Source organism: Oryzias latipes, chromosome 8, assembly GCF_002234675.1.
Source record: "Oryzias latipes chromosome 8, ASM223467v1".
NCBI lineage: Eukaryota > Metazoa > Chordata > Actinopteri > Beloniformes > Adrianichthyidae > Oryzias > Oryzias latipes.
Window position 1 is genome coordinate 3,917,394 of NC_019866.2, and position 11,892 is coordinate 3,929,285.

Here is an 11,892-nt window from a genome sequence, read left to right on the forward strand (position 1 = left end):
AACAAAAATAACTTTTACACTAGTTTTAGTTCAGAGGAAAAGCACAGCTTACCATCAGCAGCAGTTAACTGACAAAATGTCAACAGTAATAAATCACGGTGCAAAAACAGGTCAAAAACAATTGTTTTAATGTTAAATGAAACAAAAGTGCAGCTCTGTTTCCGCCACACAGTTCCACTGCTTTGATTTTCAAACACATTTTATGCAACAATAAACACTTTTGACATGGTCGGTGAGTGGGAAATAATACAGGAACTCCTGAATGAAGTTCACAGTTGTTTTACACCATAACCTTTATAAACTTTTTTACCCCCAGTTCAACTCAATATTCTATGGGTGATGTTAAAAGGGGTGTTCGGTACCAAAGATCAAAACAAAAGGAGTCAAATGAGCCGCCTGCTGTATCTGAAGCAATGAAGGCCACTCATTCAAATCACCGCCTTGATTTTCCAGCTACAATCTCGTTTTTAGATTCCAATAATCTGAAAACATGTCTGTTCTTTTTATAAATTCTTGTCCTTTACCTCAAAGATTGACCAATTCCCACCTTTTGTTGCAACACATTCAGACCAAAAAACATGTTAATCCTAATTTAAGTTTCATAAAGAAAGACAAACATAAAAGCCTAAAATGTCACAACTTCAAAACTCAGAGTTTTAAGCCAGCAAAACAAGAACACAAAGTAAGACAGCAGTTACCTTACTTAAAAAATAAAAATTAAATAAAGAGGTACAAGTCTTAAATTCAGCCTTTACCAATCCAATGGATGACTGACAGTGTCATAACAAGTCCAACAGATGTTTCTGAAGGGTCTTGTAAAATGTTGTAAATTTATCTAGCATGCGCTTTCCAATTCAAGGCAATTTAGGTACCCTCCAATTACAAAGGGAGTCCATGTTTGTTGATGCCCTGCTGAAGATCTGCCAAAGACACAGGAAAACTTGTCTTGCAGAGGCATAACTTCCCAAAATGCAACCCATCCTTCCCTCTGCGTGTCCCTCCGGCGTCCCCGCTTCCTCCCCTCACTGGATGGCCTGCTCGTTGGCTGTGCTGCCTGAATCTTGGGGTTTCATGACATCAGGAAGCTCAGGCGGGGTGGAAAATGACTCGATCCTCAGCTGCTCAAATGAGTCGTCTGGGAGGAAAGGGACAAAAAAGGAAATGTGAGGTGAAAGGAACAGCCAGGACTGGAAGAGTTCGAGTGAAAACGATCAAATGAGCGAAGACGCGACTCACCACCCAGACGAAAGGCTAAACCCACTGTCGCCGGGGCTTGAGGTCGTGCTGTTTGATTCGTGAAGCCACAATTTCCAAGAGTCTGAGTGTCATTAAGCAGCACGTCATCCTTAAAAAAAAATACATAAAAGTGAAATGATGAAGAGCCAACTGTTCACTTGTTTTACTTAACATCTGAGAGGATCAACTTGAGAGTAGGGAAAAATCCAGCAAAATTAAAATAGTATGGATTAACCAGCATGCTGCCAGCAGTCATTTACATCTGCATGATCTTTTTTAAAGCCATTATTTAAAGCCATTATTGCATCTTTTTAAATGTTCGTCCTTGTGCTCTTTGCCTCAGAAAGGCAGATTCTTCACATATCTTTTGATAAAAGAGGTTTCAAACTTTTCTGTTTGCTCAGACTTTCAATTTGTCTATAAATGTCTTTGTGAGAAAGACATTCGTCTGAACAGGAGCTCGCAGTCACCTCTAACAGTGGCTCAAGTTACTTGGCATGACCCCCTGGAAGATTTCTGTCTAATGAATTTATGTAACGATGGAGGGGTCTATACCAGAAAGGCCTTACCACACCACACAAGCTGATTTTGAGTGTATACTATGTTCAAAACTTAGGAGTTTGTATTTGTTAAGAAGGATTTCTTATCCAGGATTTTCTTTTAAAGCAGAATTCAACAATTCTTAGACCAGAGGAGTCATAATGTAGTTAATGTTGTACAAATTATAGTTCATAGTTTTTAAAATATTGTTTTCCAAGATGATTGGAGTGGGACTTAAAATGAGAATGCATTAAAACCAGGCTTTCCAGGGTGTCCCCTGCCTTCACCCACAAGTGGCCGGGATAGGCTCCGGCAGCCCCGTGACCCCAAAAGGGATAAAAAAAAAGGATTGGAGAATGAATGAATGAATTCTAAAAGATTGTTCTGAGTTCCCTATGAATGATGACTGAGAACCTTCACCATCCAAACATATACGAAACTATCAGGTCTGGTTAACAAGAATTCATCCTGAAAAACAATGTGTCAATTTATGATAAACTAACAGCAAAAGCATAAAAGGAAAACATACATGGGGAGCGTTTAAGTCACCTTATATAGTCTCTGATCTTCAGGTGGCTTTTTCAAAATGCCTTCCACAATGCGCTTCAGTTCATAGACTGTGGTAGACTCTTTGGCATCTGTGAAGATGGTCGTCTTGTGACGTCTGATCATTAAAAACACATCCTAAAACAACAACAAATGTCATTAGGAGAATGAAATAGTCCCTGATGTCACGCAGAAATGCTTACATCCCAAAAAGGCTTTTATTTTTAAAACAAAAACCTCATTCTGATAAGATCAATTTTTTGTTTTATAATGCAGATAGAAGCAAAACACAATTTCAAAGACTGAAAGCACGTATCATGAGGAAAAGATCAATAATCAATTAATGTTGTCAAGTCTTTTTCCCCTATTAAACCTCAATGGCAAATTCATGTCTATCAAATGTGTGAAAAGTAGGACTAGCATGAGTTAGCTTTATCTGCTTCAAAGCTAACAAACTATTTAGATATTTTGTACACATTATTGTCATGGGATCATTTTTATTAGCTAAAATCTGAAGTTGACTTAATTGTTTGGCCTCCTAAAAGCAGCGATACATCTGTCGCTTAGCGTCTAGACTAGACGGGACAGCTTAGCTATTTCAGCGTTAGCTAATGCTAACCATTTCACTAAACATTAGTTTCTCTTCGCTAAGGACAATTCTAGGATACGTGTGTTAATAATTACGAAACATACAGCATTTTACAATTAATCTGACCCTGAATCAATACAACTTAAGACTGTACTTGAGTATTTTTTGTCAAGTTCTTCCACTGACGATTACGTTAGCAACTTAGCTAACTCCCTCATGTAGCTATACATATTTAAGTTTTTTGTTTACTTATTGTTTGCGACAAACGTTATGACACATTTTAACCATTGCTAAACTTTTTTTTCCACCGACACTGCTGTCACGCTGTAAGAGTCAGCTGCCGTGTTCATTAGTGGAAGCTAATCGCTTTTAGCACAGGTTAGCTAAACACAAAGACGTCTGTTTTTAGAAAGATTTTTTTGTGACGCGCGGAATTACGCGACTAATTTTAGACATTTTACAACGTAGACACGGTTTCGGTGAACTAGTAAGTTGGGTTTTAATAAGTCAAAAAGAGATGAATGTTGTGGGTTGTTATGTTTTCCACACTCACCATTTCTTGCGGTTTGCTGCACACAGGAAAAAAAAGCCGCAACTGCACGACGACAACTCTGAGCTCATAACATTATTAGGCTGCCCCAACTGCGGTTCCACCTTCTGCCAGCTGGGGGCAGCAAAGACGCTCCCATTACAAACAGCTGCTTTTGAAAATAAAAGAAATCGTCCATGGACATTGCACAAAATGGCAAAATAGAACTTAGAAAAATAAATGTTTATTTATGTGCATTAAATTGATTTAAAAAAAACAATCCCTTGTTTGATGAAATAGTTGTTTTAAATAGCCAAAACTCCAAATATACATCTATAATGTAAATTAAAGCAAATAGTGGTGGTTCAGTAATAGCATTGGTGACAGTTTAAGACCTTTTTAGACTAAATCTTTCATGTCTAAAAACCTCAACATTTTAAATATACAGAAAACCTGCAACCTAAATAAATAAACAAAGAGGAGATCTCGCCTTTCGGACCATCACTCTATATCTTTGGAATTCCCTTCTTTTGTGGCTGCGTCAGAACAACTCCATCAAATGTTTTAAAACTCAGGTAAAGATGAATTTATTTAGGATCGCTTGATATTTTTTTTTCTAATGGTAATTTTAACTTTTATGTGCACTTAAATTGTGGAATGTTTTAAGCTGTCTGTGTTTGGGCTTTGGTTTTATGCTTTTATTTTTGTAACGCACTTTGCGGGTTTTATTCTGTAAAAGGTTTTATATGAATAAAAAAAAAAACTAAAGCTGTACTGTTAAAAGCAGTGAGTGCAGAGATCCACACATCAGACAAAACCTCTCAAAGAACACAATTAGTTACGTTAATCAACAAAAACAACTGGAGAATCATTTAAAGAGGTGAAAAATACTTTATTCCTGGTTAAAAAAAAATCTTTAGTTCCCAGCAAGAATATATATGAAATTCTATCCTGGTTTAAATACAAAGCTGGCTTGGCTGCAGATTCAAAGGCCCTGAAAGTAAAAATCAATTCATCAAATCCTGCACTACTGTTGGGAGAGAATTTGTTAAGTAGCTTAAAACATGAAGCTACTTTTTAAAAATATAAACAGCTACCCAACAACATAAAAAAAAATACAAAACACTCAATTTTCCAAACAAAATATAACAGATTCTTACCATTTTAGGCTTCATCTTACAACAAAAACACTGTCTTGGATCTCGGAGGCAGAACGCTGTGGAACAGAGAGAACCCAGTTAATCCTTTAACCACCTTTAGACTTCAAATGTTCAAAGCTTACATCCAGCTCTCTGGGGGATCGATAAGGCTCCACTCCATTACAACAGAGTATTGAAAAAGGCCTGTTCTTCAGGGAGGGGTGTTCATTGAAGCACAGACTGAAAACTTTGGCCGGCAGGTAAACGTTCCAGTCAGCCGCGTGCTCCTCAGTGAGATCACACACCATCCTGTTGTGTTGGAGACAACCAAGCCTGACCTTTAATGACGAAACTCCAAAAAAACAAAAAACAAAAGAGTCATCCTCAAAGTCATCTGAGCACCGGCCTGTCAATCAGCTGAGGTGTGACCAAATCCAAAGAGCCCGTCTGCTGATGTTGGACCACGATAGGGACGGAAATCTTCAGCTGATCTTTAAGCTCTTGGTTAACCTTGAACAAGGAAACAACAAATCACAAATAAATCCCAACATGGTCTTAAAAAATCTGCTAAAACTTATCCGGACGGAGTCATCATCAGTTTTCTCTGACGCATTTGATGACGGAAGGTTCTAAAATAGTTTTCACTCTTAGAGAGGGTGGAGGAGTGAGCTGCTCGTGGGTCAACTTAAGCATCAGTCATATCCTGTATGTGCTGAGGCATGATGGAGGAAGGAAAGGAGCACTTACTCAGGAGAAATTGGGTCATAGTTTGAACATGATGCCCCTTTATTTACTAATATTTACATTTCTGAAAGAAATATTAATTTTCTTAGTTGGCGCTACTGGCACCTTGTTCTAGAGCCTCTATCCTACTTTGGTGCCAACAAAAACACGTGTTGAAGTCTGCAGAAGTAGTGTAAATGAAACACTCACTTTGTGCACGATGTCATGAGGAAGTCTGGACAGGATTCTGAAAGGGTATCCAAAGTAGGCGATCATATCTGCAACGTTCTTCGCCACATCTGAAGGAAGGCAGGACTGCATGGGCACGGCCTCCACCCATCTGGAGTAGTAGTCTGCGACGGTCAGAATGTATCTGTGGCCGTTCAGCGTCCGTGGCAGCGGCCCTCTGACGTCCAAGCCGAGCCACTGCCAAGCCTCCTGTACCTGCACGGCCAAAATGGCAAAGAGTCAGTTCCAGGCGAGGACTCTCATCTGTATGTTGCGTCAGCCTGTTTCTAAAAGATGTACCTCTATAATATTTACAGAGTCTTTATGGTTCGTCTGTGGAAACAGAAAGGAAAAATGAAAATTGCACTAATATTGAGAGATTTGGGGTGTTTTTTTATGACAGTTTTTCAGCTACTTACAGTAAAATCAAAGTCTGGGATCCACTGAACAGTCTGTAAACGCACAAAGACATGTGAGAAGATAAATGCGCAGTTAGGATACTTCTTCTACTAACTATAATTAGTTCAGGTCAAACACACACAACATAACGTACATGAGGTGCACAGTAATGTCCATGAAAGAAATGCGGAAACGATTTGATCTTCATCAATCCTTCATCAGCTATGATTCTCCATCTCTCCAACTTTACAGGTTCTTTGTCTCTAGACATAAAAAAACACATGATTACCACAATAGAACCTCTAATAACAGAAAATATCAGAGTAAAAAGACAAAAAAAAGTCAGATTTTTCAGATAAAACACTGTCAAATGGTTTCACTGCATTTTCATTTTAAATCATCTTTTCTTAAATGTGGTCCAAGTGGTCGTTTGATTTTTATTAAGACGTTTTTAAGCCAAAATTCTAAATTATTAGAAATTTGTGGCTGGGATCGTTGGCATGGAGCAACCCCATCCCCTCTTCCCATCACTTATAACCGAGCTATGACTTTACATCCACTCCCGCTTAGCTTACAGCCCCTCACACCCCCAACCTTACATTCCCGGCAAGCAACCCATGCAGCTGTACAGATGCAAAACATACACAGATCTTTTTGTCCATAAGTAGGTCAGGGAGCTTGCAGAGTATTTTCTACGTCACAAATACGATCTTTTTCAAAGTGTTTGTTTCCTGCTCCTGATTCACAAAAAGAAATATTCAGAAATGTGATTTTTTTTTATATATATATGTCCTCCTTGATCAGAAAAATGCTACAACAACATGTTAGAAACACAATTTAAAACGATCTTAGATATTGACGATAACATGAAGTGTCTTCTCAGTTCATTAGAATACTCATAAACCTGCCTTTGCTCATATTTCTGGGTTAAAACTTCCAACCAGCTATCATGATAAGTGACAGATATTTGAAATAATTGAAACCTTTTACAGTGTGAATATCATAGAATGACTTCTAATGAATGTTTTCTGATGATAATCAACCAGCACTTGATTTTGTTACTTGAAAAGAATCTATCGGATCAGAACCGGATTATGGCAACTATTCAAAACTATCAAATGAATTAACTCAGTCAGTAGGAGTGGGATTGTATCAAATTGCATCTTCTCACCCCTTTTCAAGCAATACATTAAGCTCTACATGACTTTAGTTAATAGACCATATCTTCAATTGAGCAAATGTGAATCAACTGTTTTTGTTTTTTCAGTTTTTTTATCTATGCATTAAATCATTTTTGTACTGAGTTTGATAAATCTGTGTGAAGTTTTTATTGCATTGGCTACAATAAATGGTTGAAATCAATCCATCAGTGGTGAAGACTTAGTGACATACGTTTGAGTTTGTTCTGTTTGGTCGACCTCTTTCTGCTGGGCGACGCTTCTGGATGTTTCTGCAGCAAACTGAACCGTCTCCGACTCCAAAGCTTCAGAACCAGCAGGCTGATTACAGAAGTTCAAGTTAGCAGATGGTATAAAGACCACAACAATAAACCGGTTTCATGTTTACGGGATAACACTTATATAAATTTCATTTTATTGCCGTTTAGTACCACCTTGCTTCTCTTTCGTCTCTGACTGGCAGACACCTAAAGAAAAAAGAAAAAAAAACATTACGGAAATTTTTTCTCATTATTTATGGTTCATGCCAACTTTACATAGGAGATATTCGTTTGTTTGTTTGTTTTTTAAACTATGGACAATCGGAGTCAGCAGGAAGTTATGACTGAGATGCAGACAGATGTTTCCATGGAGGACAGACAGAAACGCACAGACCTTTTTTTCCTGCTGTGTGATGATCTTTGAGGAGGAGAATATCGTAGGAACCGCGTCTCCTCGCAGAGTCACGTTCTTTCCTGTTCTGTCGATGTATTGCTCCTCAAAATGATGGATGCACAGCACAGAGAAGCGAGACGGAGTCCAGTCCTCCAGGTTCATATTCGTCAGCCATTTTTTGAGTTTTCTGCTGTTATTCAAAGGAAACCTGTTGGACAAGAGATTTCAAACTGAACCTTTCTGTTCTTTTCAACATCCAATCGATGCACTACATACATACGTAAATAATCTGAGCCCCGTTCCCAGTCTGTTTAACAGATATCAAACTGTCTTATAGAGAACATTTGCCAAATATAACTCATTTTGCAGAATTTGGTTCACGTCTGTCTGTGTTGACTGTTTCTTTTCGACAGAAAGAGATTCTTACTTAAAGAATTTAACGTCGGAACCGCTTGACTCCTCGCAATTGTATGCACAACGATATCTTCCCATTTTTATAAGTTAAATTCATAAAACAATAACAATAATAAAGTTTCAGTCAACTTTTAACCCGACAAACTAGTACTGCTGCTAAAGATTTTGTCCAAAACACGCCAATCAATAGCTGACCCCGTATCTACATCCGGTTTGGTTTTTCAAAATAACATTAAACAGCAGAGTTTCTTTGAGGAAAAGAGAAAAACAAAAGTTTTTACACAAACATATTAAATCTTCTTCACTAAGAAAATATTTCGCATATATTTTAAGGAAAAACTCATTTATATAGGTTGGATAAACATGAAAGTTATTCCTATTTTGTCGAATAGATTTCCAGACCGGATGTTGCTTCTTCTTCTACACAATTTGCTTCGACACTGCCCCCTTGGGGAAGCTTGTGACAATTCCTTTCTGAAACTTTATTGTAAATGTCTGGTGCAAAACCACAAAAAAAAATGTCATTATACATTGTAAATAAACACAAAAATTAAACAAGGAATGAAAAATACAATAAGATAGAATGCCAGGGGTATGATTGAATAAATAATAGCACAGAATGGGTGTGTAAAGCTACATATGACATAACATTACAGATTTAACATGAAAAATGTTTATGTTGGGAACAAATCGTAACACATTTTAATTCGATATAACAAGAGAATTTTGTTAGAAAATTTAAATTCATTATTGTAAAATGTATCAAAGAGTAGAAGTAGTAAGTTTCTTAAAAATTCTAACGGCTTATTCTTGTGTTGATGGAAGCCACACAATACATGTTTCAAAGGCAAAAAAGGAGTGTGTAACAAAAGAAATCACCATAAATGTGCCAAAAGATTAAAAAAAGGGGCAAAGCCAAAATAAATAAACGTTTCAGGTGAAAGTTTACAAAAGGTCCACATTTTCTCATTACTGGATTTAAATCTTTTTAAATACGTTTTTGAAGGGTAAAATCTAGGTAACATTTTTAAGAAACTTATTTTACATCACTGGAAATAAGATAGTGACTACGTATCCTTTAGCAAGATACATCATCTGCATTTTTGTCTGCAATAATGAATAACACGATGCAAAGTTACAATATTTTTCTGAAAGCTCTCTAACATCCTCATTACTTTTCCTGGAACGTGATGTGAAACTGATTTTTCCAACTGTGGATTGCAAAGATTGAAAGTGAGAGACTCAAGTTAGGCATTCCAGGAGATATTGTACTTAAAACTTAGTATATTCTTCAGGATTATTTTTGGGTGCATCTTTTTTTGGGGGAAATTCGTGATAAATATTTAAAGTGCAACAAATAAGAATCTAGCCACAGGGGTTGCAAGCCAGTAACTTCTGTGCCGGTCCCAAGCCCGGATAAATAGAGAGGGTTGCGTCAGGAAGGGCATCCGGCGTAAAAATTGCCAAAATAACCATGCGAATCATGCACAACACTTTAGACATACCGGATCGGTCGAGGCCCGGGTTAACAACGACCGCCACCGATGCTGTTAACCTACAGGGTGTCGGTGGAAATTTGACTACTGTTGGTGGAAGAAAGAGGGGAGGCAGAAGGGTCCGTTGCCAGAGAGAGAAGGGAAAAGGCAGGAACATAGGTTTGAGAATAGGGACTCTTAACGTTGGCACAATGACAGGGAAAGGCAGAGAGCTGGCAGACATGATGGAGAGAAGGAAGGTAGATGTACTGTGTGTGCAGGAGACAAGGTGGAAGGGCAGCAAGGCACGTAGTATTGGAGGAGGATACAAACTTTTCTATCATGGTGTTGATAGGAAGAGAAACGGGGTAGGAGTGATTCTGAAGGGGGAGTTTGTAAACAGTGTTCTAGAGGTGAAAAGAGTCTCAGACAGGATGATGAGCCTAAAGTTAGAAATTGAAGGGGTGATGGTGAATGTAGTCAGTGGGTATGCGCCACAGGTTGGCTGTGAGTTAGAAGTGAAGGAGAGATTCTGGAGTGAGTTGGATGAGGTCATAGAGAGTTTTCCCAGAGGAGAGAGAGTTGTTATTGGAGCAGACTTTAATGGCCATGTTGGTGAGGGCAACAGAGGTGATGAGGAGGTGATGGGCAGGTTTGGTGTGAAGGAAAGGAATCTGGAGGGACAGATGGTGGTGGACTTTGCGAAGAGGATGGAAATGGCTGTAGTCAACACTTACTTCCAGAAGAGAGAGGAACATAGAGTGACATACAGAAGTGGAGGTAGGAGTACCCAGGTGGACTACATCCTATGTAGACGAGGTCATTTGAGAGAGGTTAATGACTGCAAGGTGGTGGTAGGAGAGAGTGTAGCCAGACAGCACCGCATGGTGGTGTGTAAGATGACTCTGGAGGTCAGGAAGAAGAAGAGAGGGAAAACAGAAAAGAAGACCAAGTGGTGGAAGCTACAGAATGAAGAAACTTGTGAGGAATTTAGGCAGAAGTTGAGACAGGTCCTGGGTGGTCAGGATGAGCTTCCAGATGACTGGGAAACTACAGCAGAAATTATCAGGGAAACAGGTAGGAAGGTGCTAGGTGTGTCATCTGGAAAGAGGAAAGACGGTAAAGAGACTTGGTGGTGGAATGAGGAAGTACAGGAATGCGTCCAGAGGAAGAGGTTGGCTAAAAGGAAGTGGGATGTAGAAAGGACTGAGGAAGGTAGACAGGAGTACAAGGAAGCGCAGCGTAGAGTGAAGAGAGAGGTGGCAAAGGCCAAACAGAAAGCTTACGATGAGCTTTATGACAGGTTAGACACAAAGGAAGGAGAGAAGGACTTGTACAGGCTAGCCAGACAGAGAGACAGAGATGGGAAGGACGTGCAACAGATAAGGGTGATTAAGGACAGAGATGGAAAGGTGCTAACAACCCAGGAGAGTGTACAGAAAAGATGGAAGGAGTATTTTGAGGAGCTGATGAACGAGGAAAATGACAGGGAAAGAAGGGAGGAAGATGTGGTTGTTGTGGAGCAGGAAGTAGCAGAGATTGGAAAGGATGAGGTTAGGAAGGCTCTGAAAAGGATGAAGAGCGGAAAGGCCGTTGGTCCTGATGACGTACCTGTGGAGGTATGGAAGTGCCTAGGAGAGACAGCAGTGGAATTTCTAACAAGGTTGTTCAATAGGATTTTAGAGAGTGAGAAGATGCCTGAGGAATGGAGGAGAAGCGTTCTGGTCCCGATCTTTAAAAACAAGGGTGACATGCAGAACTGCAGCAACTATAGAGGAATAAAGTTGATGAGCCACACAATGAAGCTGTGGGAAAGAGTAGTGGAAGCCAGGCTTAGGAAGAAGGTGGAGATCTGTGAGCAGCAGTATGGTTTCATGCCCCGTAAGAGCACCACTGATGCCATTTTTGCTTTGAGAATGTTGATGGAAAAGTACAGAGAAGGTCAGAAGGAGCTGCATTGTGTGTTCGTAGATTTAGAGAAGGCGTATGACAGGGTGCCGAGGGAGGAGCTGTGGTACTGTATGAGGTCGTCTGGAGTGGCAGAGAAGTATGTCAGAGTAGTTCAGGACATGTATGAGAGAAGTATGACGGTGGTGAGATGTGCTGTAGGTCAGACAGAGGAGTTCAAGGTGGAGGTGGGACTACACCAAGGATCGGCTTTGAGTCCTTTTTTGTTTGCTATGCTGATGGACAGGCTGACAGACGAGGTAAGACAGGAATCTCCCTGGACAATGATGTTTGC

The 11,892-nt window shown here is 39.4% G+C and overlaps 1 protein-coding gene across 5 annotated transcripts; it reads right to left on the reverse strand.

Annotated features, from left to right (window-relative positions):
• Window positions 1-113: 113 nt before the first annotated feature.
• Window positions 114-8,387, reverse strand: LOC101171580 (elongin-B-like). 5 transcript variants are annotated; one of them, XM_023957358.1, is made up of 12 exons: window positions 8,189-8,387; window positions 7,762-7,969; window positions 7,542-7,574; window positions 7,322-7,428; window positions 6,084-6,192; window positions 5,950-5,982; window positions 5,831-5,863; window positions 5,513-5,746; window positions 4,986-5,089; window positions 4,723-4,888; window positions 4,601-4,656; window positions 2,325-2,460 (listed from the first exon to the last, which is right to left on the reverse strand). In XM_023957358.1, exons 1-11 carry the CDS (start codon window positions 8,251-8,253, stop codon window positions 4,612-4,614), a joined length of 1,137 nt encoding a protein of 378 aa, XP_023813126.1. In that variant the 5' UTR covers window positions 8,254-8,387; the 3' UTR covers window positions 2,325-2,460; window positions 4,601-4,611. The 5 variants fall into 5 exon arrangements, with proteins under 5 accessions (XP_023813127.1, XP_004071224.1, XP_023813126.1 ...); XM_011477824.2 differs by lacking the exon at window positions 2,325-2,460 and adding an exon at window positions 4,312-4,434; XM_020705079.1 differs by lacking the exons at window positions 2,325-2,460; window positions 8,189-8,387 and adding exons at window positions 4,312-4,434; window positions 8,042-8,177.
• Between the last annotated feature and the right edge of the window lie 3,505 nt (window positions 8,388-11,892).

Bases quoted from the DNA above. Each gene is read 5' to 3' on its own strand.
- LOC101171580 (XM_023957358.1), bottom strand. From the start codon at position 8,253: ATGGGAAGATATCGTTGTGCATACAATTGCGAGGAGTCAAGCGGTTCC. The intron at 7,970-8,188 runs GTAAGAATCTCT...CTTGTCCAACAG, and splicing joins TCCGACGTTAAATTCTTTAA to GTTTCCTTTGAATAACAGCA. The intron at 7,429-7,541 runs GTGGTACTAAAC...TTCTGTAATCAG, and splicing joins AGAGACGAAAGAGAAGCAAG to CCTGCTGGTTCTGAAGCTTT.